The 27,239-nt window shown below is 48.8% G+C and overlaps 1 protein-coding gene and 1 long non-coding RNA gene across 6 annotated transcripts; one reads left to right on the plus strand and one right to left on the minus strand.

Moving 5' to 3' along the window:
- The first annotated feature begins 1,428 nt into the window (after nucleotides 1-1,428).
- On the plus strand, nucleotides 1,429-12,609 carry LOC310689323 (uncharacterized protein). Of its 5 annotated transcripts, XM_083466886.1 has the most exons (5): nucleotides 1,429-1,671; nucleotides 2,926-3,099; nucleotides 3,286-3,459; nucleotides 8,270-8,356; nucleotides 8,902-12,609. In XM_083466886.1, exons 1-5 carry the CDS (start codon nucleotides 1,614-1,616, stop codon nucleotides 10,398-10,400), a joined length of 1,992 nt encoding a protein of 663 aa, XP_083323012.1. In that variant the 5' UTR covers nucleotides 1,429-1,613; the 3' UTR covers nucleotides 10,401-12,609. The 5 variants fall into 5 exon arrangements, with proteins under 5 accessions (XP_083323012.1, XP_083323010.1, XP_083323011.1 ...); XM_083466884.1 differs by lacking the exon at nucleotides 1,429-1,671 and having other exon boundaries at nucleotides 1,681-3,099; XM_083466885.1 differs by lacking the exon at nucleotides 1,429-1,671 and having other exon boundaries at nucleotides 1,681-3,099; nucleotides 3,322-3,459.
- An 8,655-nt stretch (nucleotides 12,610-21,264) lies between these two features.
- On the minus strand, nucleotides 21,265-27,026 carry LOC310689598. The gene is made up of 2 exons (XR_014517543.1): nucleotides 25,296-27,026; nucleotides 21,265-24,539 (listed from the first exon to the last, which is right to left on the minus strand). It is a non-coding gene; the product is annotated as an uncharacterized lncRNA (long non-coding RNA).
- Between the last annotated feature and the right edge of the window lie 213 nt (nucleotides 27,027-27,239).

Raw genomic sequence — 27,239 nt, forward strand, 5'->3', positions numbered from 1 at the left:
CACGCTCCTCCCAGGGCTGTCCTCCTTCCAGAGCAAATTTGCCCGCAGCCCAAACCCAAAAGGAGTCCCTCCGAGCAGCCTCTCCAGCGCAGGGCCAGGGCAAGGCAGCGGGAGGGTGCCCTGTCTCCGGGGACCAAGGAGCAAGTGCGGGTGGGTGCTGCGCAGGCAAGCAGAGCCATGGGGGTACTTCCTAGCTGGGGGTCTGCTCCCCCACTTTGCTCTCCAAAGACAGGACCCCATCCCTGTCCCCTGCGGCCAGAATCCCTCTGGAAAGAAGCTTCTGCCAGACAGGGCAGACCAGACTCAACTCCATCCCCCCTTCCTGCGTTGCAGGGTGCGACTAGATGGCCCTTGTTCTCTCCCAGCCGGACCCCCTTTCTGCTCTCCTGCAAGACAGGAGACGCAGCCTCCGCTCTCTCGCCCAGGGAGCCTCCTCTCCCCTTCGCCCTCTCTGGCTCCAATTCTTCCCTGCTGCTCCCCTCGGGGATGAGGGCTTCCCCCAAGACATTTCCAGCAGCATCCTCAAGGCACCCGAGATCTGGCCCAGAAAGGTGGGCTCTCGGGGGGAACCGGAGCTCCAGGCTTGCCCCCCCCCCCGGCCACCAACGAGAGTCTTTCCCACATGGACGGGTCCCGGGTCCCGGAGTCCAAGAGTCAGCTGGGGATTCCGGGGGGGCTCCCTGACCCCTCCGCTGAAGCCCCGCTGCCCTGGCCCTGGGTCCCAAATGCCCTGGGGAGACCGCAAGGGGACTTCTCAGGAATTCCTCAAGTTTCACAAGATGGAGCTGCTTCAGAGGAATGGGGGCGCCCCTCTTCCTGGTCTGGATGAGATGGGGGCTCCTGGGGGCAGAGGGAGGGGAGAAGGGCGCAGGCGCAGGGAGGGCGAAGGAGGGGCGGGCTCGGGGCTCTCGGCTTGGCAAGGGTTAAAAGGAGCCGAGCTGGATTCCTAGAGAGGGCAGGAAGGGGAGGGGGAGGGGCAAGGTCCTCCAGAGCAGAAGCCCCTCCCTCCCTCCCCCCTCCCCCCTCCCTGCCCTCTTCTTCTTCTTCTCTCTCCTTTGCCAAAGCCCCTCCTGGACTCGGGTGAGTCTCCTCTCCTCTCTCCTCCCCCTGAGGACGCCCTGGGGAGAAGGGGGTCCGGGGGGGGGGCGGGGAGGGGCGTGGGGTCCCTCTTCAGAGCATGCCTGGGGGGGGGAGGCAGAGGGTCCCCCCTCGTCCTCTCGGCCAAGCCGGAGTCTGCAGCTCCGTCGCTCCTTTGGATCCAGGCGCTGCCTTCCTTCTGGGAGGGGCTTGGGGGTCCAGGGAAACTGGGCAGGCAAAGAGGGAGGGATAAGTCGCATTTCTGAGCAGAGGCTGCAGCCAGACGGGAACATTTGCCCCTGGGGGGAGAAAAGCCCTTCTGCCTCTCCAGACCACTTCCTCTGCCCCAGATGCAACAAGACATGTCCCTCCCCTGCTCAGGCTAATCGAGTAGACGAACTAATGTGGAAGCAGATTTCAGATCTATCCTCAGGAAATGCTAAACAAGGATAGAAGACTCCTTCTCCCAACCTTCTGGGACAAAGGAGGAGGAGGGATTATCAGTCACTGGGTGCCTTGTACTACTAAGAGAGGACATGGAATGCATTAAATCCTTTTTGGCTGACAGTAATAAATGTCTTACCATCCTGAAAGGTACTTGTAAAACCTTCTGGGGGAAATCTGGCAGAGAGTCTGTGGGATTTGATAAACAAGAATTGGAAATTGGTGCTATCTGAAAAGAGGCTAGTTCTATCAAGCTGCCCTAAGCCTTTGGAAACCTTGTCACAGGAGGAGCGTAAAGCTCACCTCCGTAGTTGTTAAAGGGTATACATGCCTGGTGTTCTTAAGAACCCAGCATATTTAGGACATGTGGAAGATCTATACTTTGATGGCTTCCAGGCCAGGGTGGGGACCACATTTTGAGACTGGAGACTTGTGAAGATGGTGTATAAACACAGACAATATCTAAGAAGGAGTGGTGTATTAGTCTCAAGATTATTCAGAAATGTGGCATCACCAGCTCCTCTGCTTCCATATACAGCAACACCTCCAGAAAGTCCTCAATTCAAGGCAGACCATCCTGCTTTAGTTGACAAGGATTCTGCAGGTGACAAGCCTGACTAGCCAGCTGACCTGGACCCCAAGGAACCCCCTAACTCAGACACCCCTGGGTCCTTGCACTTGAGGAATCTGGGGAATGGCCTTATTGACAGAACTGAAAAGAATTGATTAGAGTCCTGTGCTCTGCCACAAGAAGCCCAGAATGGAATACTCTCCAGATTTGACCTCTGACGTTCCTGCCTGATAAGTTGGAAGAAGGAACAGAAAGGCTCATGCAAGTCACCAGATATACCACCGTGAGCTGAATTTATGGGCTAAAAAGCTACGCTCCCCCACCCCCACCAGGTTACTGAACCCTCTTTCCTACCATTTGGAGATGAAAAGCTTCCCTGAAGATTTGGTCCCCATGCAAGAGGCAAATATGGCCACATCTGCCTGGCTTGCAATGAGAGAGCTCAAAGAGTGTGAACTGGGCTCTCCATACAAAGCACCTAGCATGGGGGCACCCACGTGTAATAGCTACTCATCTGTTTTCTGCCCATGCTCTGGGGTTGCAGTTTTCAGGCTTGGGGACGGTGACTGGTTTTGGCACCAAGTTCTGTCCCAAAGTCCCACTGAGTTCAAGGGGATCTGCTCTCAGCTCACTACTGTGCAGACCATGCCAGCCTTCGGAAGTGGGGTGAGGAGCAACCGGAGGTAATTAGAACCGCTGGAGAGGTTTAGAAATGGGGCTTCTGTTGGGAAGGGGCTGCCCCATTTGTGCTTCTCCAGGGGCAGGAGAATATCTAGGGCAGGAGAATCCCTGCAGGGCCTCTGAGGCTCCCTTTGCTTCTTCCTCTCTCCCAGGACCCTGCAGCTTCTTTTGGCTCCTTGACTCCTCAGGAAGGATGAAAGAGACGGATCCTGCAAAGCTAGCAAGGATGGAAGGGGGAAGATGGACGGTTGACCTGGTCAGGTTGTCTCCCGCATCCCTTCCCACAACCTCTGAGCGTTCCCTCCCAGGGGCCTCCGAGAGATCTGGTGAGTCGCAGGGGAGGGGAGATGGGGACCTGGATGGATGGAGGGTGGAAGAGGGGAAGCTCTCTGGCCAGGGATTTTGCTGTGGAAGCTGTGGATGGGGCCCCCAACATATTGGGAGGCTTCCCCTCCAGCCAGAAAATCCCTGCAGGGCCTCTGAGGCTCTCTTTGCTTCTTCCTCTCTCCCAGGACCCTGCAACTTGCTTTGGCTCCTTGACTCCTCAGGAAGAATGAAAGAGACGGATCCTGCAGAGCTAGCGAGGATGGAAGGGGGAAGATGGACGGTTGACCTGGTCAGGTTGTCTCCCGCATCCCTTCCCACAACCTCTGAGCGTTCCCTCCCAGGGACCTCCGAGAGATATGGTGAGTCCCAGGGGAGGGGAGATGGGGACCTGGATGGATGGAGCCAGAGAGGTATTTGGGCTTGCTCAGATTGGGGGTGGGGGGAGGCAGGCAGCCGGATGGAGATGGAGAAGGGGAGCACCTTTTCGGATTCCTCCACCTGCCTGCGCCTTTGTCATCTGCAGGCAATTTGGGCTAGGAATACATCGCAGCTCTCTGGCCACCAGGATGTATTGGCAGCTCAAAATGTCTAAGACCAGTACCGTGATCTGAGTGTATTGGCAGCGGTTGTCAGCAGTGTGCTGATTTCACTCAGCTCTAGTTCTCCTTGACGCCTGCAGATGAGGCAGTGGAAGTGCTGGACCAGTGTCCTGCCTTGGCAATGGACTGGATGAGAGCCAACAAACTGAAGCTCAGTCCAGATAAGACTGGGGCATTGTTAGTTAGGGGTTCCCTAGACCCTGATGTTGGGGAAGATGGAGGGCACAAGGAGAAGGGGACGACAGAGGACGATAATAATAATAATAAATTTTATTTATATCCCGCCCTCCCCAGCCGAAGCCGGGCTCAGGGCGGCTAACAACAGTCAAATAATCAAACAGTAAAATAGTTACACAATCTAAAAATATTTCATTATAAAATTAATTAAATCAAATTGAAGGCAACCAATTAAACAAAATTCTGTGCAGGTTGCCAGAGGAGGGAGTCAGGCTGCGCCCTGACCAAAGGCCTGGTGGAACAGCTCTGTCTTGCAGGCCCTGCGGAAAGATGTCAGGTCCCGCAGGGCCCTAGTCTCTTGTGACAGAGCATTCCACCAGATTGGAGCCGCAGCCGAGAAGGCCCTGGCTCTAGTTGAGGCCAGCCTAACCTCTCTGAGGCCTGGGACCTTGAGGATGTTATTATTTGCAGACCGCAGGTTTCTCTGTAGGGCATACCAGGAGAGGCGGTCCCATAGGTACGAGGGTCCTAGGCCGTATAGGGCTTTAAAGGTTAAAACCAGCACCTTAAACCTGACCCTGTACTCCACCGGGAGCCAGTGCACTGGGTGAATGTGATCTCGCAGTGAAGACCCCGACATTCTGCACCCGCTGGAGTTTCTGGGTCAGTCTCAAGGGCAGCCCCACGTAGAGCGAGTTACAATAATCCAGTCTGGAGGTGACCGTCGCATGGATCACAGTGGCTAGGTCAGGGCGAGAGAGATAAGGGGCCAACTGCTTAGCTTGGCGGAGTTGGAAAAATGCCACCTTTGTTATAGCTGTAATCTGAGAGGGAGGTATCGAAGATTACACCCAAACTCTTAACAGACGGTGCTGGCACTAATTGCACCCCCGCAAGAGATGGGAGTTGCCCCCTCAATCCCATATCGTCCCGCCCCAGCCAGAGGACCTCTGTCTTCGAAGGATTTAACTTCAACCGGCTCCCACGTAACCATCCAGCCACAGCTTCCAGACATCTGGTCAGTGTGTCTCGGGCCGAGTCAGGATGGCCATCCATCATCAGATAGAGTTGGGTGTCATTGGCATACTGATGGCAACCCAGCCCAAAACTCCGGACAAGCTGGGCGAGGGGGCGCATAAAGATGTTAAAAAGCATCGGGGAGAGAATCGCACCCTGAGGCACTCCACACACCAAGGAGTGGGGCGATGACAATTCCCCCCCCCCCAAGCGCCCCCCAAGGACGAGATGGTTGGATAGTGTTCTCGAAGCTACCAGCATGAGTCTGACCAAACTGCGGGAGGCAGTGGAAGACAGGAGTGCCTGGCGTGCTCTGGTCCAGGGGGTCATGAAGAGTTGGACATGACTAAACGACTAAACAACAACAAGACCAGATGGCTGGGAGGTCACCTGCTCCTGATAGGATTACACTTCCTCTGGAGGAGCAGGTTCATAGCCTGGGGGTCCTCCTGGATCCTTTGCTGTCGCTTGAGGCTCAGGTGGCCTCAATGGCCCAGAGTGCCTTCCATCATCTTTGGCTGGTGGCCCAGCTACCTGCCTATCTGGACAGGGATAGACTACCTACTGTTGTCTATGCTCTGGTAACCTCAAGGTTAGATTACTGCAATGCATTATACATAGAACTGCCTCTGAAGACTGTTCGGAAACTTCAGCTGGTGCAGAATTCAGTGGCCATGTTGCTCAGCGGAGCAAGACGGTTTGAGCATCTTACACTGATCCTGGTCCGACTGCACTGGCTACCGATTAGTTTCCAGGCCCAATTCAAAGTGCCGGTTTTGACCTATAGACCTTAAATGGCTCAGGACTGCAATACCTCAAGAACCGCCTCTTCCCATATGAACCTACCTGGACCCTGAGATCATCTTTTGAGGCCCTTCTTTGTGCGCCTCCTCCTCAAGAGGTCCAGAGGGTGGCAACATGAGAACAGGCCTTCTCTGCAGTGGCTCCCCGTCTGTGGAATGCTCTTCCAGGGAAATTCACCTGGTGCCTTCATTATACACCTTTAGGCATCAGGGAAAAAGGTTCCCCTTTAACCAGGCCTTTGGTTTAAACATCCAACACCAACAGTCTTTTAGAATGTGGCTTTGGGGGGGGGGGTTATTGCTTTTCCTTTGATTTTATATGCTGTGATTTTGTTTGTGAACCACTCTGAGACCACCGGGTATAGGGCAGTGTATAAATTGAAATTATTATTATTAAAAAAATAAAACCAGTACCTTGATCTGAATGCCCTGCCAATGTCTGACTACTTACACATCCATTGTGCAGCACTAGAAGACACGACTCTTTAAAGTAACCTGATTTCAAGATTGATGATTTCAAGATTGATTGCAGATGGGGCCTCCATGTGTTGCCTTTTTCTTTTATTTTTGGAATAACTTTTTTTAAAAAAACTAAATTTTATTAACAAAATATAACAATACACCAAACAAAGCAAAACAAAACAAATTCAAGTCTTACAGATTAAAACACAAAACAAAGAATGAAAGAAAATAAAAGAAAAAGAAAAATAATAACAGAAACGAAGTTAAAAGATAAGAAAAAAGACAGACATATTCCCAATACCCTATTCATCTTGTTCCATAACCAAAATTGTTAAAACAAAGACCTCCACCGACCTCACAACACTTCATTTCAGTCCCATTATATCTTTCTGTATTTCCTTATTATCTCAAACCTAACATATTCATGTATATATGTGTCAATATTCCTTTTCCTTTCTATTCACGAGGTCATTCTAAACTCAACCAGATTTTTACCCTTGAACCTTGTCTTTTGAAGTATTCATTCAAACAATCCCATTCCTTCTTCACTAAACTTTTTGGTTTTTGTCTTATGATGTCCGTCAGTTTGGCTAACTCCAAGTATTCACAAAGTTTACATAACCATTCTTCTCTGGTAGGTATTTGTTTCCCTTTCCAGTACTTAGCTACCAGGATATGCTGACGTCACATATAAGAATAATTTAACTCTATCTTTTGGAATGTCATCATTTAATATTCCTAATAGGAATGCCTCTTGACTTTTACTGTGAGTTATTCTTAGTACTTTCTTTATCTCTTCATGGATCATGCCCCCAAATTTCCTAATCTCCGGGCATGTCCACCACATATGGTAGAAGGTTCCGTTTTGTTTCATACACCTCCAGCACTTATGCGTTTTGTTCATTTTGGCCAGCCTTTCTGGTGCCAAGTACCACCTATGATACATTTTCATATAATTTTCTCTTATTAAATAACATGCTGTGAGGTTTGTTTTTTGTCCATAATTTTTCCCATTCTTTGCATTCTATTGTATGGCCTAGATCTTGTTCCGACTTTTTGATGGCGTTTCCCTTTTCTTCTTTTTCTGGTTGTCCATTCTGTAACAATTTGTAGATTTTTGATATAGTCTTTTGATTATTGTATAATATTTCCATTTCCCATACCGATTTTTTTTTTATCAAAACCCTTTGACTTTTTATCCTTCTTGAACATTGCTGTTAGCTGGTAATATTCTAGCCAATTCACCCCACTGTTTAAGTGCTTCAATTTTTTTCACTTTCTGGCGATAATTTATCTCCTCCTTGAGTTCCCTATATGTTAGCCAATTGTCTTTCATGTTGTTTCTATGGATATTTGGAATAACTTTTTATTGCTTTTAAAAACAAGGATCATAGCAATAATAAATGATACAAATATGTAGACTGAGTCTTCTCATGTCATTTCTATATCTCAAAAATAGCAGAATAAATTTGCATGTTCATAGATTGCGGCCTTCCCTCTGCTGGAGATGTGCCTGAGGGGCTGTTGCAACACCATGTGTGGGCCCAGTCCAGGAAGCAACTGCCAAGCACCTCTCACAGGAGGGGATGTTTTGCCGCTGCACATACCTGGCATGTCAGGGGAAGCAATCAGCATCAGGGGAAGCAGTCTGAGTGCCCCCCGTCCCCTCAGAAGAAGAAGCCGGTGTGCACCCACCTACCCTACACCCATCCCTGGGTGGTAGATCACTGCCAGTTTTTATATTGGATCGTAGATCACAGCCTACTTCAAGTTGGGCATGCCTGATCTATAATATGTGGTTCATCATTAGTAGTCAGTGTATGAGTTTTGGGTTCATGAAATGGTTTAAATGGAAACAAAAAAGGGGAAACAGGAGAGAACAGAGAACATTGAACACCACATAGCCGAATGCCTAGACAGGAGCTTTTGTGGCTGTTGTGCTTCGATTAAGTGTGAGTAATAGTCATTTTCCCTGGTCTCCTCATGAACATGCGGGGGGGGGGTCAAAGTGAAGAAGGTAATTTACATATAAATTTAAATTTGGACCAACCAGATTGAGGACACTGCTGATGGGCCATGTGCAGGTGAAGATGTTGCTGTTTGTTTTACAGACAAGGTGTGGACGTTGCTGGATCCTGACCGAAGAGTTCTGCATAAGGAAGTCAAGGAGAAGGATTGTGGGATCATGGACTCTCTCGGTAAAACTCCCTATTGGATCATAAGATCAGTTTTGAAACTCCATACATACCTCTGTGATGAACCTCCACTATTTGGATGGGGACCAACAGCATCTGAGATGCGAACATCCCCGCCGTGAGCCCTGAATGGAGGGATATCAACTCTTTCCTCTCTGAATTTTCTTTGTCTAGTCATTCCTTTTTAAGCAATGACCAAGCTTGTCTGAACTTCCCTGGTCTTTTTAAATGTCGGCCTCAGAGCTTTAAGGGAAGTTGAATTAAATTCTGTCAGGTTTGTGGTTTTTCCTTCTGTTTGCCTTTGATTAACCAAAGAGATGACTGACCTTGGAATGGATTCCAGGATTGAGCGAAACAAAATTTATCCCAGATAAAAGCCAGCAATATGTCAGTAAATACCAGCCAACAAAGGCAGTGAAAATTATAGTAAGGCCTCACATCAAACTCTCTTCAGTTTTTCCTCTATCACAAGGATTCATTAACTTGGTTCAATGTTCTGGAGCTCCATTTCTTCCTGAGGCTCTAATTCGCTTCTCTCTTCATTGCAGATGTTGATGAATTGGAAGGGAAGAACAAGGGGGACCACACCAGAATCCACATAGCAGAGAAGTCAAATAAATATTTAGAGTGTGGAAAGAACGTCTGTCAGAGCTCCCAGTCCACCTCCCATCAAGGAAACAGCTTTATTCCGAGTAATAGCCTCACTTCACATGAAAGAACTCGCAGTGGAGAGAAATTGTATCAGTGCAGAGAATGTGGAAAGAGCTTCAAACACAGTCAGAATCTCACTTCCCATCAAAGAATTCATACAGGGGAGAAACCATATCAGTGCTCCAAATGTGGGAAGAGCTTCAGTCGGAAATATAGTCTCACTGCCCATCAAAGAATTCATGCAGGGGAGAAATCCTTTCAGTGCTTGGAATGTGGAAAGAGCTTCAGTAGCAGCTCCAATCTCACTTCCCATCAAAGAATTCATACAGGGGAAAAACCCTATCAGTGCTTTGAATGTGGGAAGAGCTTCAGTCAAGGCGCCCATCTCACTTCCCATCAAAGAATTCATACAGGGGAGAAACCCTATCTGTGCTTCCAATGTGGGAAGAGCTTTCGTCAGAGTAGTGATCTCACTTCCCATCAAAGAATTCATACAGGGGAGAAACACTTTCAGTGTTTTGAATGTGGAAAGAGCTTCAGTCATAGCTCCAATCTCACTTCCCATCAAAGAATTCATACAGGGGAGAAACCCTATCAGTGCTTTGAATGTGGGAAGAGCTTTCGTCAGAGTAGTGATCTCACTTCCCATCAAAGAATTCATACAGGGGAGAAACCCTATCAGTGCTTCCAATGTGGGAAGAGCTTTCGTCAGAGTAGTGATCTCACTTCCCATCAAAGAATTCATACAGGGGAGAAACCCTATCAGTGCTTTGAATGTGGAAAGAGCTTTCGTCTGAGTGGTAAACTCACTTCCCATCAAAGAATTCATGCAGGGGAGAAACCCTATCAGTGCTTTGAATGTGGGAAGAGCTTTCGTCAGAGTAGTGATCTCACTTTCCATCAAAGAATTCATACAGGGGGAAAACCCTATCAGTGCTTTGAATGTGGGAAGAGCTTCAGTCGAAGCAGCCATCTCACTTCCCATCAAAGAATTCATACAGGGGAAAAACCCTATCAGTGCTTTGAATGTGGGAAGAGCTTCAGTCGAAGCAGCCATCTCACTTCCCATCAAAGAATTCATACAGGGGAGAAACCCTATCAGTGCTTGGAATGTGGGAAGAGCTTCAGTCAAAGCGCCCATCTCACTTCCCATCAAAGAATTCATACAGGGGATATCCCGAAACAACCTTTGGACCTCAGGTCCAACTATACTGATCTGGTGTCATTGCTGAAAGGAAACAGAATCATATTTAGGTGGGAATTTCCCCAAGGCCTATCCTTTACCTTTAAAGGTAAAAAATTCAAAATAAGATCAGTGGAGGAGAAAGAAAATTTTTTGAGAGACCACGAAGAAGACCTGCAAAAAGGAGTGGAAGGAGAACCAGGAGCCTTGTGACAAGCAGCAGTAGACAAGGCACTAACACGCTTGGGATTGGACATACCACAGAAAGTGATTCCACCGTCAGAACAAGAGGAGTTATTGGGAGCAGTTGGAGGAAAATAATTTAAATACAACATGTCTCTGCAACTATTAAGTTGGAATATTCATGGGCTGAATTCCCCAGAGAAAAGGAGAAAAGTCTTTTATTTGTTGAAAAAGGAGCATTTGGACTTAATTTGTTTACAGGAAACACATGTGATAAGGCTACACAGGAAAATATTGATCAACAAGAGACTGGGTCAAGAATTTATTTCATCAGATAAGGTTAAAAAGCGAGGAGTTGTCATTTATGCAAAGGAGAGCCTTTCACCGAAATTTGTTTTTAAAGATGACCAAGGCAGATTTATTGCAATTGAAATTCAAACACAAGGAGAAAAAAATTTAATAATTGGAGTTTATGCACCGAATGAGGGTAAATCTGAATTTTATAAAAAGTTGCATGAGACATTGTTGGATTATATGGACTATATCATTATTTTGATGGGAGATATGAATGGAGTGGTATCCACAAACATGGACAAGTCACAGAGACAGGTAGTTACGAAAGATGGCAGACTACCAAAAACTTTTTTTGAAATGACTGACAATATGGACTTGACTGATATTTGGAGAGTTAGGAATCCCTTGGCAAGAGAGGGAACCTTCTTTTCTGAAGCTCAAAAGACATGGACAAGAATTGACCAAATTTGGATAACTAGAGGGCTGGTACCCAAGATCAGGAAGGTTGAGATCTGCCCTAAGACGTGGTCCGACCATACTGCTGTGAAAATGGAGATGAAACTAACACCAACTGGTTAGTTCAGATGGAGGATGAATGACACTTGGTTCAGAGATCAAGAGGTGATTAAGAAGGCCCAAAAAACCTTGAGAGACTATTTTGAGATAAATTTGAAAACTACTGTGGAAAAAAGAGTAATCTGGGATGCAAGTAAAGCAGTCATGAGGGGGTTTCTGATTCAACAGAATTCATTAAAGAAGAAAGCCCAAAATGAGAAGAAGGAAATTTTTTTGGAAAAAATAAAAGAGGGCGAGGAGAAATTGAGAGTGAAACCCAATTCACAAGAGATTCTGAGAGAAATAAAGTTATATCAAGTGCAATATATGAAGATGATAAATCAGGAAATTGAATGGAAAATTAAACAAATGAGACAAAGGAGTTTTGAATCGGTGAATAAATGTGGGAAATTGTTGGCATGGCAGATGAAGAAAAGACAAAAACTTAATACCATCACTAATTTGGAAGTGGAAGGGAAAAACATTCAGAATCCAGTGGAAATTAGAAAATGCCTCCAGAGGTACTTTAAACAATTATATACACAAGGGCCCCAGAAAGAGTTTGATATAGACCAGTTTCTGAAAATAAATGGACTGCAAAAAATCTCTCAAGAAAATAAGATAATGTTGAACCACAAAATTACGGAACAGGACGTAGAAGGTGCCATTCAGAATATGCAGTTGGGAAAATCTCCAGGGCCGGATGGTTTAACCTCAAAATACTATAGAACTTTGAAAGACTGGATAATTCAACCACCAAAGGAGGTTTGTAATGAAATTTTGGAGGGGGGGAAAGCGCCAGAGTCGTGGAAAGAAGCATTTATTACACTTATACCGAAAACTGAGTCTGAAAAGACAGAACTTAAGAACTACAGACCCATATACCTGTTGAATGTGGATTACAAAATATTTGCTGATATTTTGGCTAAAAGGCTAAAAAAAGTATTAAGGGAAGTGATACACAAGGACCAAACTGGCTTTCTCCCAGGTAGACATTTGTCTGATAATACAAGGAATATAATTAACATTTTGGAGAAGTTACAAGAAGACATTAATACTAAAGCAGTTTTGATTTTTGTGGACGCCAAGAAAGCCTTTGAGAATATTTCTTGGAGTTTTATGAAGAAAAATCTTCAGGGGATGGGGGTTGGTCAAGAATTTGAAAATGGTATAGGTGCATTTTATTCAGAACAAAAAGCTAAGCTAATAGTGAATAATGTGGTGACAGAGGAATTTAAGATAGAGAAAGGGACACAACAAGGTTGCCCAATTTCCCCATTACTTTTTATTTCGGTCCTGGAGGTTTTGCTAAATATGATTAGGAGGGACCATTTGATTAAAGGTATAATGGTCGGAGCTAAACAATATAAATTGAAAGCCTTTGCAGATGACCTAGGAGCCAGAACCCAGTACTGAAAGAGTATTAGAATTGATTCAAGAATTTTTGGTCATGTGGCTGGATTTAAGTTGAATAAGTTAAAAACTAAAGTCCTTGAGAAAAATTTAACAACTATTGAGAAAGAGAGATTTCAGAATGAGACAGGTTTAACAGTGGTTAAGAAGGTGAAATATCTGGGGATTAACATGACTGCCAAAAAATGGGAACTTATTTAAAGATAATTATGAGAAATGTTGGTTGGAGGTTAAAAAGGATTTAGAGATATGGTCAAAATTGAAGCTTTCCTTGTTGGGCCGAATTGCTGTTGTAAAGATGAATGTATTGCCAAGAATGTTGGGGTTTTTTTATATATATATGTCAGGGGTTCAGGAGCAGAGACGCAGAGAAGGGAGGAGACAGAGAGCGAGGGGGAGGAATACGAAGGAAGGATGAGTGGGGATGACGACCCGAGATCACCGAGCCTGTCTAGCGAGTCCGAGGATTCCCAGAAGGGAGCGCCAGCAGCCAGAGCAAGGGGGGAGAGCAGGGGGACACCCCAGGAAGAAGGGTCCAGAGAGGGATCAGAAAGCAGCAGTTGGAGATCGGGACCCACGTTCCCAGCCGGGAGCAGCGGGGAGAAAGGGGACCAGATATCGGGCTCCGGAGACTTTCAGAAGGAGGGAGGGCATGAGTCAGGAGTAGTCACGCCCACCTCGGGGAGCGAGGAAACGATCAAGAGGAAAGTGGAGAGTTGGGCGCGCGCGCCAAGTTCAAATGTAACGGAAGCTGGCGCAGCCAGCAGCCCAGAGAGTGAACCGAGTCCCAAAGCCCGCCGCAAGGAGGCGGAAGGGTCAGGGGGGTCCGCGTCAGAAGAGAGTAGGAAAGGAGAGACCCAGGGGGGCAGGAGGACCCAGAGACGGAAGGAAAGGCGCAGGAGGTGGAGCAAGGCTAGGGTATTAAGCTGGTGCGCTAGAGGCGGAGACTCAGACGGGTCTTCGTCGTTCTGACCTAGAAGAAGTAGGGCTGCACGTTGCAGTTTGGAAATGGAACCTGTAATCCAATAAAGACTCTTTGAAACTGAACGCTGGCTGACTTGGTCCTATGTGAGCTGGGACTGGGCGGCAGCCCTGACAATATATATAAATTTTTATTGGTTTTACAAAATTTTTAAAACAGTACAAACATATAAAAAGACATACAAACATATATAATTTTGTCAGGGGTTCAGAGACAGAGACACAGGTGAGGGAGGAGACGGAGAGCGACGAGGAAGAATCCCAGGACAGTGAGGAAGAGGATGACAATGACTTGAGATCTTCCATGAGTCTCTCAAGTGAATCGGAGGATTCTCAGGAGGGGGCGCCCCTAGTCAGGACAAGGGGGGTCACAGGGGGGACCTGCCAGGAGCAGGGAAGCAGCAGGGAAACCCCGAGCGGGAGTGGGAGATCGGGGCCAGCTTCCCAGCAGGAACGAAGGGAAGAGAGGGGGGTTACCAGTGTGACACACGGAGCGGAGCAGGAAAGAGACAGGGGAAGGAGATCTGGGGAGAACGTCCTGCCGGAAGAGGGGGAGAGTGGTACAGGGAGTAGTGTCAGTGTCAAAAGGAAGGTCAGGGGTAGCGAGCGCGCGCCAAGTTCAAATGTGGAGGCGCGCGGAAATGGAGAAAGCCCGGAGGAGGAGCCCAGCCCCAAAGCACGAAGGAGGGGGGAACAGGCATCTCAGGAATCCGCTTCGGGAGAGAGCAGGAGGGAAGGAACCCAGGGGGGCAGAAAGACCCTGCGGAAAAGGAAAGACAGGAAGCGGTGGTCTAGCACAAGCCTCATAAGTTGGTGCAGGGGCGGGGACGAGTCAGAGGGGACTTCAAAAGTCTGACGTTAAAGACACGGGGCTGCACGCCTCGGTTGTGGAATCTACAATGAACTGCAATAAACATCCCTGTATATAAGAAGAGCTTGGCGTTGGTCTTTTGTGAGCTGAGACCTGAGGCAGCCTCTGACAGTAAGTCCCCTCCTAAACTACGCAAAATTTTTTTTGCAAAGCTCACGAAGTTTGGCAGCCCTGAGTATGGAGCAGCAGATAGCTGAGCTACGCAACGCAGTCTCCCGGCTTACCACTGAGGTAGTGGTCTCCCAGAAGAAGGGGGAAGAGGCGGAAAAGCGGTGCCAAGATCTGCAAGCCAGGTGGGATCATGCATGCCGAGTGGGATTCCCGGGGACCAAAGCTGCTGGAGTAGCACTGGGCAGAAGAGGGGGCAACTTGGTAGCCCACTTCGATGGGAACCTGCAGCAATACCCCAGTTTTAAAGCAGACGTAGAATATGCGTTGCATTTGCTTCGCGACGACTTTAAAGATGAAGAGGAAAAAGTGGGTTTCATTGTGTCCCACTTGCATGGGGATGCGAGGGCTTGGCTGCGCAATCTGTGGCGCGAGGATTGCCCTGCTCGAAGGGACTCTGATGAATTTATCAAATGCATGGACGCTTGCTTCCAGTCTAGTGTGGATGTGGATGTGGCACGCCATCAGATCCATGGTTTAAGACAAGGCAAGGCTTCCGTACGTCAGTATCATGCTCGCTTTTTCGCCTTGCTGAATGTGCTGCGCTGGGAGAAGGATTCTTTGGCTGTCAGAGACTTATTTTGGGAGGGGCTATCTGGCCCTGTGAAGGACGAGCTGGCTAGGGGGGACAGACCTAAAACCCTGGCAGACGTGGTGCAGCGAGCGCTTGCCATTGGAGTGCGCCAGGAAGAACGCCCTTGGCGCAATGAGGGGGGTAGCCAGCTTCACGCACCGCCCAGAGTGCCTCCTTTCTTTCCCAGAGATCCAGGACGTCCGCGTCTCTCCCCTCAGCTGCAGCCAGGGGAGGAGCCTATGGAACTGGGGAGTGCAAAGGCTCAGTCAGTGGCCGGAGCCCCAGCGTCTGGAACAGTCAAGAAGAAGCCTCCTAGAGGGAACAGGAAGTGTTACATCTGTGACTGTGCAACGCACATGGCGAAAGAGTGTCCCCAGAGGCTCCGGCAGCACACTGCAGCCTTGGCAACAGTAAATGCAGCAGCACAGCATGAAGAGCTGTTTCAGGGAAACGACAATGCCTGGCTGGAATCAGCAATGTTGGGGCACAGCCAGGCAAGTCAGTAGAGCAGTCCCCAGCGCTTTTGCAGCCTACAGACCCCCTGCCACCCAAACCTGTAGTGCAGCTCACTGCAACCCTCCAGCTACCTAATGGACGCACCCTGGAGGTCCCCATCACAATTGACAGTGGGAGCAACGCAGACTTCGTGGGGGTGCAGTTCGTCAAGCAGCATCGCATAGAGCTTCTGCCAGCCACGCTGCCATTGAACGTCGTCACAGTGGATGGCAGGAAACTGCTGGGGGGGCAAGTGGTACAACAGACGCCGCCCATGGTGATGCAGATTGGCAATCACCGAGAAGTCATCAGTTTCAACGTCACCCGCCTGTCAGACACGCCTATAGTGTTAGGCATGAGTTGGCTGGATAGGCACAGCCCGACCATGGCGTGGTACCAGCGGCAGCTCACCTTCGGCTCGTCCTATTGCGCGCAGCATTGCATCCAGACCGGTCAGGAGGAGGAGGGCCAAGAGGAGGGGCAGCAGCTACGTCTCAGCATGGCGCAAGCAGTACCCCTCAAGTACAAGGGGTTTTTGGAGGTTTTCTGCGAAAAGGAGGCTGACCAATTGCCACCTCACCGGCCCTACGATTGCGCTATTGACCTCTTGCCAGGGACAACGCTGCCGCCTGTGAAGCTGTATTCCATGTCCGAGGAGGAGCTGCAGGAGCTCCGGGAATTCATAGACCACAATCTGCAGCGGGGATTCATCCGAGAATCGAAGGCTGTAGGGGGCAGTCCTGTGTTTTTTGTGAAGAAGAAGGACACGCCCCAAAAGAGGCTCATCGTAGACTTCAGATTCATAAACTCAAAAACAAAGCCCGCGGCCTTTCCCATGCCCAAGATCGACGACCTGCTCGCGACGGTGCGGAAAGGGAAGATCTTCACCAAGTTGGATCTCCGCGGAGCTTACAATCTCATACGCGTGCGAGAGGGTGATGAGTGGAAGACGGCCATGTTCACGCCGTTGGGCACCTACGAATACAGAGTTATGCCGTTTGGTCTCCAAAATGGCTCCCACTTTTTCCAAGCTTTTATGCATCATGTGCTGGCGGGACTCCTCTACAAGAAGTGCGTATGTTTCCTCGACGACATTCTGATCTTCTCAGAATCGCCGGAGGCTCACGAGAGCGACGTGAAGGAGGTCCTGCAGAGGCTACGGGAGCACAGGCTCTACGCCAAGTTGGAGAAGTGCCAATTCGACGTGACGGAGGTGGATTTTCTGGGCTATAGGCTGTCCGACAGGGGACTAGCCATGGACAGTGCCAAGGTCCGCGCGGTGTTGGACTGGAAGAGCCCACGAAATCGGAAAGAGGTCCAGAGGTTCGTCGGCTTCGCCAACTTTTACCGCAAGTTCATCAAGGGTTTCGCCAAGGAGACGGCAGCTATCACGGACACTCTCAGCTCCAAGAAGAAGAAGTTCACCTGGACGGACCAAGCGGAGCAGTCCTTCAGGAGACTTAAGAGTCTCTTCGCGTCCGAAGAACAGCTGCTACACGTGAATCCTGGCAGGCCCATGAGGGTGGAGACTGACGCATCTGACAGAGCGGTGGGGGCCGTCCTCTTACAGGAAGACCCGCAGGGAAACTGGAGGCCCTGTGCTTTCTACTCCCGGAAGCTCAGCAAGTCGGAGCAGAACTACACCATTTGGGACAGGGAGTTGCTGGCCATCCACGCAGCTTTCAAGGCGTGGAGGCACTTTCTCATCGGAGCCAAGCACACCGTGCAGGTCCGCACGGACCACAAGAACCTAGAGTACTGGCGCACGGCGAAGCTACAGAGCCAGAGGCACATACGCTGGGCAGAGTTCTTTGCGGATTTCGATTTCAGGATAGAGTACATCCCAGGCGACAACAATGTCATAGCAGATGCGCTCTCCAGGAAACCGCAGTATCTCGAGGCAGCGGCACCGGTGGCAGCCAAGCACATTTTTGCACCGCAGGCGTGGGCGTGCGCTTCAGCCGCCGTGGACCTGGAGGCGGTGCGTCACGCGTTGCAGGCGGATCCATTCGCACAGTCCAAGATGGAAGAGGTGCGGAGGGGCACAGCGAAGGACGACGAGTTCCAGATACGCGACGGCCTGCTGACCCGTAAAGGTGCTCTCTACATTCCGGGAGACGATCTCCGCGCGAAAGTTCTGCAGCAGTTGCACGACGCACCCAGCGCTGGCCACTTCGGCAAGGAAAAGACGACGGAATTAGTGGCCAGAGACTTTTGGTGGCCCCAGATGCGAGGGGAGGTCGCGGAGTACGTCGCCAGGTGTGACACGTGCCAAAGGTCCAAGCCAGTGCACCAGAAGCCAGCGGGACTGCTGGAACCACTGGAAACGCCACTGCAACCGTGGGAGAGGGTGGCGCTGGACTTTGTCACTGATCTGCCCAGTTCGCGAGGCAAGACGGCGGTGCTTGTGGTTGTAGACCTGTTCACCAAGATGGCGCATTTCATTCCTTGTGCGAAGGTGGCGACAGCGGAGCAGACAGCCAAACTGTTCATCGACCACGTGTTCAAGGTGCATGGGTTGCCACGGTCCATTCTGTCTGACAGGGGGCGCCAGTTTGTGTCCAGTTTCTGGCGGAAGCTCCTAGGGATCCTGCACGTCAAAATCAACCTGTCGTCGGCGAGACATCCGCAGACCAACGGCCAAGCAGAGAGGGTCAACGCGATCATGCAGCAGTACCTGAGATGTTACGCCAATCAGCGACCCGCGGCTTGGGTGGATTACCTGCCGATGGCTGAGTTTGCCTACAACAACACGAAGCACGCGTCTACGGGGGTGACGCCGTTCTTTGCTAACAATGGAAGGCATCCCAGAACCTTCCCGGGGCTCGTAACGACGGGGGAGGGGGAGCCACAGGAAGCCGACCATTTCGCAGCAGAATTGCAAGAGGTGCACGACGAGCTACGGAGACATTTAGAGCTAGCTAAACAAGCCTATAAGGTGCAGGCGGACAAACACAGGAGGGAGGGGGAAGACATCCAGGTGGGAGACTGGGTATGGTTAGCGGCCCAAGCGGTGCCGGCCAAGTCGTTAGCTAAAAAGAAGCTAGGACACAGGCAACTAGGGCCGTACCAAGTTGAGGCCAGGATCAATCCCGTAGCGTTTCGATTGACCCTCCCCGAGGGTTCCAGAATGCACCCGGTCTTTCATAGGTCGATGCTCACCCCCTACAAGGCCCCACACAGATTTCAGGAGTCAGGGACGGCACCAGAACCAAGCAGGGAGTCGCCCAAGAGGGGGAGGTCACCTAAGGACGAACCAGTCAACGAGGTCACAGAGATTCTGGACTCGAGATGGGGGGAAGAGGGAGTAGAATATTTTCTCGCCAGGGAGGGCGCCCCGGCCAGCACCAACAGTTGGGTGCCAGACTACGCTTTGGACGAACCCCTCCTCAAGGACGAGTTCCATGCCCTTTTCCCACACAGGCCCATGCCAGCACAGTTTTTCGACGATTGGCTTTTTACGCCCACACTTTCCGCCAGCACCTTCCGAGGGTTCTCCTCCGCAGAGGAGACGACGCCAGAGTCGAGCCCTCCAAGGGGATCGTGTTCGGGGGTGGACACCGACCCTTCTTACTGGTGGGACGACCAACCAGAAGAGGACTGGCGCATGAGGTGGCGGGTGGGTCCTTGGCAAGCAGACCCCACCCAGGCAACAGGGGGAGGGGAGGACGTGAACATGTTGGGAGAGGACAATGGGTTCGAGTACACAAACAATGAACTGGAAGCAGAGGAGATCGACGTCGACGACCTGTGTCCGGCAGCGACCTCCGCAACGACGGAGCCCCCGGAACCTGCGCCCGAGCAGCGGGAGGGGGGAAGGGGGGGCTTCGAGGGGGGGATGGATGTCAGGGGTTCAGAGACAGAGACACAGGTGAAGGAGGAGACGGAGAGCGACGAGGAAGAATCCCAGGACAGTGAGGAAGAGGATGACAATGACTTGAGATCTTCCATGAGTCTCTCAAGTGAATCGGAGGATTCTCAGGAGGGGGCGCCCCTAGTCAGGACAAGGGGGGTCACAGGGGGGACCTGCCAGGAGCAGGGAAGCAGCAGGGAAACCCCGAGCGGGAGTGGGAGATCGGGGCCGGCTTCCCAGCAGGAACGAAGGGAAGAGAGGGGGGTTCCCAGTGTGACACACGGAGCGGAGCAGGAAAGAGACAGGGGAAGGAGATCTGGGGAGAACGTCCTGCCGGAAGAGGGGGAGAGTGGTACAGGGAGTAGTGTCAGTGTCAAAAGGAAGGTCAGGGGTAGCGAGCGTGCGCCAAGTTCAAATGTGGAGGCGCGCGGAAATGGAGAAAGCCCGGAGGAGGAGCCCAGCCCCAAAGCACGAAGGAGGGGGGAACAGGCATCTCAGGAATCCGCTTCGGGAGAGAGCAGGAGGGAAGGAACCCAGGGGGGCAGAAAGACCCTGCGGAAAAGGAAAGACAGGAAGCGGTGGTCTAGCACAAGCCTCATAAGTTGGTGCAGGGGCGGGGACGAGTCAGAGGGGACTTCAAAAGTCTGACGTTAAAGACACGGGGCTGCACGCCTCGGTTGTGGAATCTACAATGAACTGCAATAAACATCCCTGTATATAAGAAGAGCTTGGCGTTGGTCTTTTGTGAGCTGAGACCTGAGGCAGCCTCTGACAAATTTCATACCCTTTTTTTCATAAACCTTGTTTCTCGGACTCCCCCATACCTCCCCTTTCTGCATCCCAATGTCCAAAGTTTTTCAGCAACTTCTAAATAGTTCTGTCAAGCCTATGTCCTCTTAATCTTTCCTTCATTCTATTCTTATATCGCTGTAACCCTTTCTTTCTCAAAACCTCGACATTCTAACATTCATCCAGTTTATAATAGTCCTTGAGGTAAATTTTAAACTTCTTCCATTCTTCTTCCGCCGTCTCCTTCCCCTGATCACGGATTCTGCCAGTCATCTCAGCCAGTGTCATGTAGTCCATCACTTTCATCTGCCATTCTTCCAGGGTGGGTAGATCTTGTGTCTTCCAATACTTTGCAATAAGTATTCTTGCTGCTGTTGTAGCATACATAAAGAAAGTTCTATCTTTCTTTGACACCAATTGGCCGACTATGCCCAAGAGGAAGGCCTCTGGTTTCTTAGGGAAAGTACATTTAAGTACCTTTTTCATTTCATTATATATCATTTCCCAGAAAGCCTTAATCTTCGGGCATGTCCACCAGAGGTGATAGAAAGTACCTTCAGTTTCTTTACACTTCCAACACTTATTATCAGGCAAATGATAAATTTTTGCTAGCTTGACTAGGGTCATGTACCACCTGTAGATCATTTTCATAATGTTTTCCTTTAAGGCATTACATGCCGTGAATTTTATACCGGTGTTCCACAACCATTCCCAGTCAGCAAACATAATGTTATGGCCAATGTCCTGTGTCCACTTAATCATTGCCGATTTAACTGTTTCATCTTGTGTATTCCATTTCAGCAGCAAATTATACATTCTTGACAAATTCTTGGTATTGGGTTCTAACTGTTAATTTAAAGCAGAGTCTCGTGCCCAGCGGAAGGATGAGGAGTACGTGCTGCATACTCTATATTGCTTTATTTACAGTTCAAAGCTGGTATATTACAGAAAGACATCTTGCCTCTGCAAGAGCAGAGAATGCATCCTCTCTCCTCAACAGCTCGGAGAGAATCACACAGTGAAAAACAGGAAACCAGTGTACGTCACATCCAGCCTCCCTTTCCCGTGAGAAACTCCAACAGTACAGACTGTGGAATGTAAACACCTGTCTCGTGACAAGCCCTTTCGCTGCACAGTGAAGGAAAGCAGAAACCAACATCCTCCCCCTTTCTGTGAACATCACTGGGCAGCGTGTTCGTACAATATCAGTACAAACCCAACTTCTGCACATAGGTACAGTGTTGATCCCTTGATACAATCTTGGACAATACATCAGCAGGAATTTCATTACCTGGCATATAGGACACCGTTACGAGTCCCTTCTGAATACATTCCCTAGCATGCTGCAACTTTAATTGCAAGTGTTTTGTGCTTTGCTTACAACCTTCAGACTTCAGCAAAGCCAAACATGCTTTGTTGTCCTGGTAAACCTGGATTGGACATTTGACAGGAATTTTCATATCTTTGCACAATTGTACTAACCATTCACAATCCTTAAGTGAATAAGACAGTGCATTCAGTTCAGCTTCACAAGTACTTAAGCTAACTGTTGTTTGCTTCTTGCATGACCAATCAAACAAACCCTGATTGTACATGTAGCAAACTCCAGACGTACTTTTCCTGTCTGTAGTGTCATTTCCAAAACTTGCATCTGCAAATATCTCAAGACCACCAGACTTTAGATTGTTAAATCTCAGTCTGTAATGCATAGTGCCTTTCAAATACCGCGCTATGCGTTTCAGAGCTTTCCAATCCTTGACACTAGGATTGTTGACTTGTCTGCTTAGCAAATTACAGCTAACAGCAATGTCTGGTCTTGAACATCTGGCAATGAAGTTTAACTTGCCTAGCACACTTCTGTACAGTGTAGTGTCAGAAAATGCTTCTTCAGTGTCATCTACTTGATAACCTGTTGTCATCGGTGTGTCTACAGGGTTAGCATCCATCAGGTTTAGTTTGCTTAACACATCAGCAATTTTCCGTGACTGGTGTACTAGAATGTTACCATCTTGATTTCTCTCTATTTCCAGAGATAGGTAGTTGTTTACCTCACCAAGATCTTTCATGTCAAAGTGCTCTTTCAGTTGAGCTAGGGCGTTATTGTACATTGCAACATCTTTCCAAAAGAATAATAAATCATCAACATAAAACAAACAGTACAGTTTCTTTTGCCCCTCCTCTTTGACAAATACACATGGATCAGCTTTCCCTTGCTGAAAACCTAGAGAGAACAATACTTCAGTGAGTTTTGTGTGCCAACACCATGCACTTTGTTTGAGACCATAAAGGGATTTCTTCAGAGCACAAACAAATCCCTGTTTTACCTGTACGCCATCGGTGGAAGCATATAAAGTGATTCATCTAGAGATCCGTACAGAAAAGCTGTATTAATATCATGGTGACTAATGTGTAGATTTTCCTCTGCAGCTAGCTTGAGCATAAGCCTAATGCTTTCATACCTCACTGTGGGTGAGTAGGTCTCGTGATAGTCTTCACCTGGTACCTGTGCAAAACCTCTGGCTACCAATCTGGCTTTGTGTCTGACTATCTTGCCATTTTGATCTGTCTTCGCTTTGAAGACCCATTTGCTTCCAAGTAGTTTCATTCCTGGAACTACTGGAACTAGTTCCCATGTTTTGTTCCTTTCTAAGGAATCAAGCTCAGCCTTCATGGCATTTAACCATGGCTCAGCTTCCTTTGAATCCAAACCCTGGATTTCTTGGAAACTTGAAGGTTCAAATACCTTCTTGGAGCTTTTAACAGCTGTTACTGCTATCGTAGCAAACTCATCAGCAAATCTCTTTGGAGGTTTGCCTTTTGTGGCTCTCTGTGACCTACGAATTAGCCTTAAGTCTTCAACACTCTCCTCTTCCTTCTTAGGAGAAAAACGACCTATTGTGAACAATGGTTCCTCCAATTCCTGATCAGAGCTTTCAGAGGGTCGCATAGAGGCTTTCGCACTCTTGAAATCCTCTGAATCACCCGATTCAGTTTCAGATTCAGACTCAGAACTTTCATCAGTGGGTGTGGGTTGTTGTGGTTGCTTTTGACTATCCTCAGTCTCATCACCGTCATCAGGATAACATTGGAAAATTCCCACATTCTCCCCCCACTTTGCATTGTACTCAACACTTCTCGTGAGCTTAATTGTCTTAGAGTCAGTCATCATTATTCTGTAAGACCCTTTCTGATAACCTAGAAAGATACCATGCAATCCACGCTTGTCTAACTTGGAGTTTTGTGGTGAGTGAACCCACATGTCAGAACCAAAAATTCTCATGTGTTTGATGTATGGCTTCTTGCCAAACATCTTCTCATAGGGGGTACAACCAATCGCTGAAGATAACCTGCGATTATAACTGTAAACAAAACACGAGAGAGCTTCGGCCCAATAACTCTCTGGAAGATTGGCATCATGCAGCAAGGTTTTTAACCCTTGAAGCAATGTCTGATTTGCCCGTTCCGCAAGTCCATTCTGCCATGGCGAGCGAGGACTAGACAAATCGTGTTGAATTCCTTTCTCAGTCAGAAAAGCTTCAAACTGCTGAGAAGTGAATTCTCCCCCGCGATCACTGAAAAGAGTCTTTATCTTCTTACCATGCACATTTTCCAACCAAGCACAGAATTCCTTGAACCTAGGAAAAGCCTCTGATTTCTGCTTGAGATTGTACACAAAAATATATCTAGAAAATGCATCAATGAGAACCATGAAGTACCTATTGCCACCCAAAGAGGGCGCTAGTGGTCCAACCAAATCAGCATGAACAACCTGGTATGGTTCTGTAGCTTGCCTACTAGACACCTTACATTTTGCAGCCATTTTCACCTTGTTTGCTGCGCATGCTTTGCACTTCATGTGGTACCTGCAGGGTTTAATAGTCATACCTTCAACCAAGGCAGGCATTTTAGATACTGCCTCAAAATGCAAATGACCAAATTTTCGGTGAAAATCATGAATACATTCTGCATGCAAACTTTTGTTAGAACCTGCAATGCAACAAGTGTCATCCTTTTCAACATCATCATAATACAAAACAAACAAACGATCAACATATTCAGCATGCAATACATAATCATTTTTCTTTGTGATGATGCACTTCTTGTTCTTGAAGGAAACGTCAATGTTCCGCTCATTCAGCTGTCCAACGCTGAGCAGATTATGTTTGGCGTCTGGCACTGTCAGAGCTGCTTGAAGATCCTAGCTCACAGAGGATCACGCTAGCCAGCGATCATTAAGTAAAAGTCTTTATTGAATTACAGTTTCCATTCTCACGCTGCTGCGGGCAACTCTACGTCTAGTAGCTAGATCGGCGAAGCTCCGTCTGAGTTCCCGCCCCGTGTGCACCAACTTAATATCCTAGCCTTGCTCCACCTTTTCCGCCTGACTGTCCTCCTCTGGGTCCCTCTACCCCCCGGGGCTTCTTTCTTCCGGGATTCTTCTGACGCTGACCCGGACCCTTCTGCCTCCTTGCGCCGGGCTTTAGGACCTGGCTCCCTTTCGGGGCTTACTGCGCCGCCTTCCTCTGCATTTGAACTTGGCGCGCGCGCCCAACCTCCCACTTTCCTCTTAACCGTTTCTTCGCTCCCCGATGGAGGTGTGGCCACTCCTGACTCATGTCCTCCCTCCTGTGGTGAGCTGCCAGCGCTTCCCCCCTGGCTCCCTTCCTCTTCCCTGTTTCCTGGCGGTGACGCTGGTCCCGATTTCCAGCTGCTCTCCTCTGAGTCCCCTCTGGCTCTATCTTCCTGGGGTGCCCCCCTGGACTCCCCCCTTGCCCTGGCTACTGGTGCTCCTTTCTGTGAATCCTCTGATTCACTGGAAAGACTGGGAGATCTCGGGTCGTCGTCATCACTCATCTTTTCTTCTGCCTCCTCCCCTTCGCTCTCTGTTTCCTCCCTTGCCCGTGCCTCTGCTCCTAAACCCCTGACAGGCACGTAAAGCACATTCTGTATCGATAAGTCCAAACTGTGAAGAACAACAATTCCGTAGCCTTTACTCGGAATAGTGTGGTCATCCGCCTGGTGAATCGCACCTTCCTGCGGCGTAAAAGACACAAACAGTCTCTTATCGTTGCACATGTGGTGGGTTGCCGCTGAATCAACAACGAAGAAAGATCTAGACGTCTTCTGGACCTCTGCAACCTTTGGAGTGAAGCGTGAAACCATAGCCTTGTGCTGCGTTGTCCTAGACACCGGACCTTTGCCTTTGCCTCGGCCTTTTCCACGCGATGAGCTTTCGCTGCGCTGCTCTGTCTTGGCCCTGGGATATCTGCATTCCCTCTTCATATGGCCTAGACGTCCACACGAGTAGCATTTCACTGCCTTCAAAGCTTTGGCGCCATCTGGTGGTTCCACTGCACTATGGGATGACGTCTGTGAAGACTCCCCCTTGCCCATGCAGCTAGCACCCCGGCGATCCGCTTCATTTAATATCACGGCAGTTACATAGTCCACTGTTAGCTGAGCGGTTGGCTGCACAGCAATCTGGGTTGCAACAGACTCCCAACCTGAACCCAAAGATTGTAGTATCATGAAAGAATACACAGCCTCTGGAAAGTTGAGTCCTCTCTGTTGCAGCTCATGTCTCAGATTTTGCATCTCCATCAGATGTAAACGCACATCTCCACCTTCAGCAAGAGCCATATTATGCAGCTTGTTAAAGTAAAACATAGTAGATCCAGCTTCTGTCCTTAAGTGAGCCTCTCTCAAAGCGTCCCAAATTTCTCTGGCTGAGGTCTTATCACGCAATAGACAGAGCTCTTCTGGGGATACTATCAATGTAAGAGTTCCCCTTGCTTTGGAATCTTTAGCTTCCCATGCATCTGTAACTGGAACTGGGGGGGTGTCTGTAATCACCTCAAACAAACCCTCTTTCCGCAGAATTGCCTCTGCATACAAAACCCAGTCTGCATAGTTTTTCTTGTTGAGCTTAGGAATCCCACAAGCATCCTGAAGGGCCATCATGACTCTGGCATTAGCCTTCAGCGTCATATATGCTGCTTTAAATCTTGCTGCATCACTGCTGCAGCTGCTTTATTCCAAAAGCGCACTTAAAAGTTACTTTCGATTTCCCCAGCATAGTGACTTGTGCCTGGGAGCCTTTTGCCTATTCCCGGCAAAACGGCTTTAAAAGTTCAAAGTCCAGCCATAAAGCAATTAACTAGAAGCTGGCAGGCTGCCCGGAGCAGTAGCACATACCTCATCAATCACTTTTACGCGCAGAGCAGATTCCTTTCCGATCTGTCCCTCTGCATTCCGATCCTTTGCCGGCACTCCGATTCGACTTCTGGAGCCCATAACCACGTGTTAATTTAAAGCAGAGTCTCGTGCCCAGCGGAAGGATGAGGAGTACGTGCTGCATACTCTATATTGCTTTATTTACAGTTCAAAGCTGGTATATTACAGAAAGACATCTTGCCTCTGCAAGAGCAGAGAATGCATCCTCTCTCCTCAACAGCTCGGAGAGAATCACACAGTGAAAAACAGGAAACCAGTGTACGTCACATCCAGCCTCCCTTTCCCGTGAGAAACTCCAACAGTACAGACTGTGGAATGTAAACACCTGTCTCGTGACAAGCCCTTTCGCTGCACAGTGAAGGAAAGCAGAAACCAACATCTAACAATTCAGTCTCTAATTTTGATTTTTCCACCTGGAAGCCAATTTTCCTATCTTGTTTATAAACCTCCATTATTTGATAATAATGGAGCCAATCTTGTACTTTTGGTTTCAATTTCTCATGACTCTGTAATTTCAATTTATCTCCATCTTGTTCCAAAATTTCCCAATACTTTGGCCATCCGGCCTCCATATTGAGTTTCTTCACTGCCTTAGCCTCCAAAGGTGACAGCCATCTAGGGGTTTTATTTTCTCTATGTGAC

Source organism: Podarcis liolepis (genome assembly GCF_965112155.1).
Source record: "Podarcis liolepis genome assembly, chromosome: 12".
Classification (NCBI taxonomy): domain Eukaryota; kingdom Metazoa; phylum Chordata; class Lepidosauria; order Squamata; family Lacertidae; genus Podarcis; species Podarcis liolepis.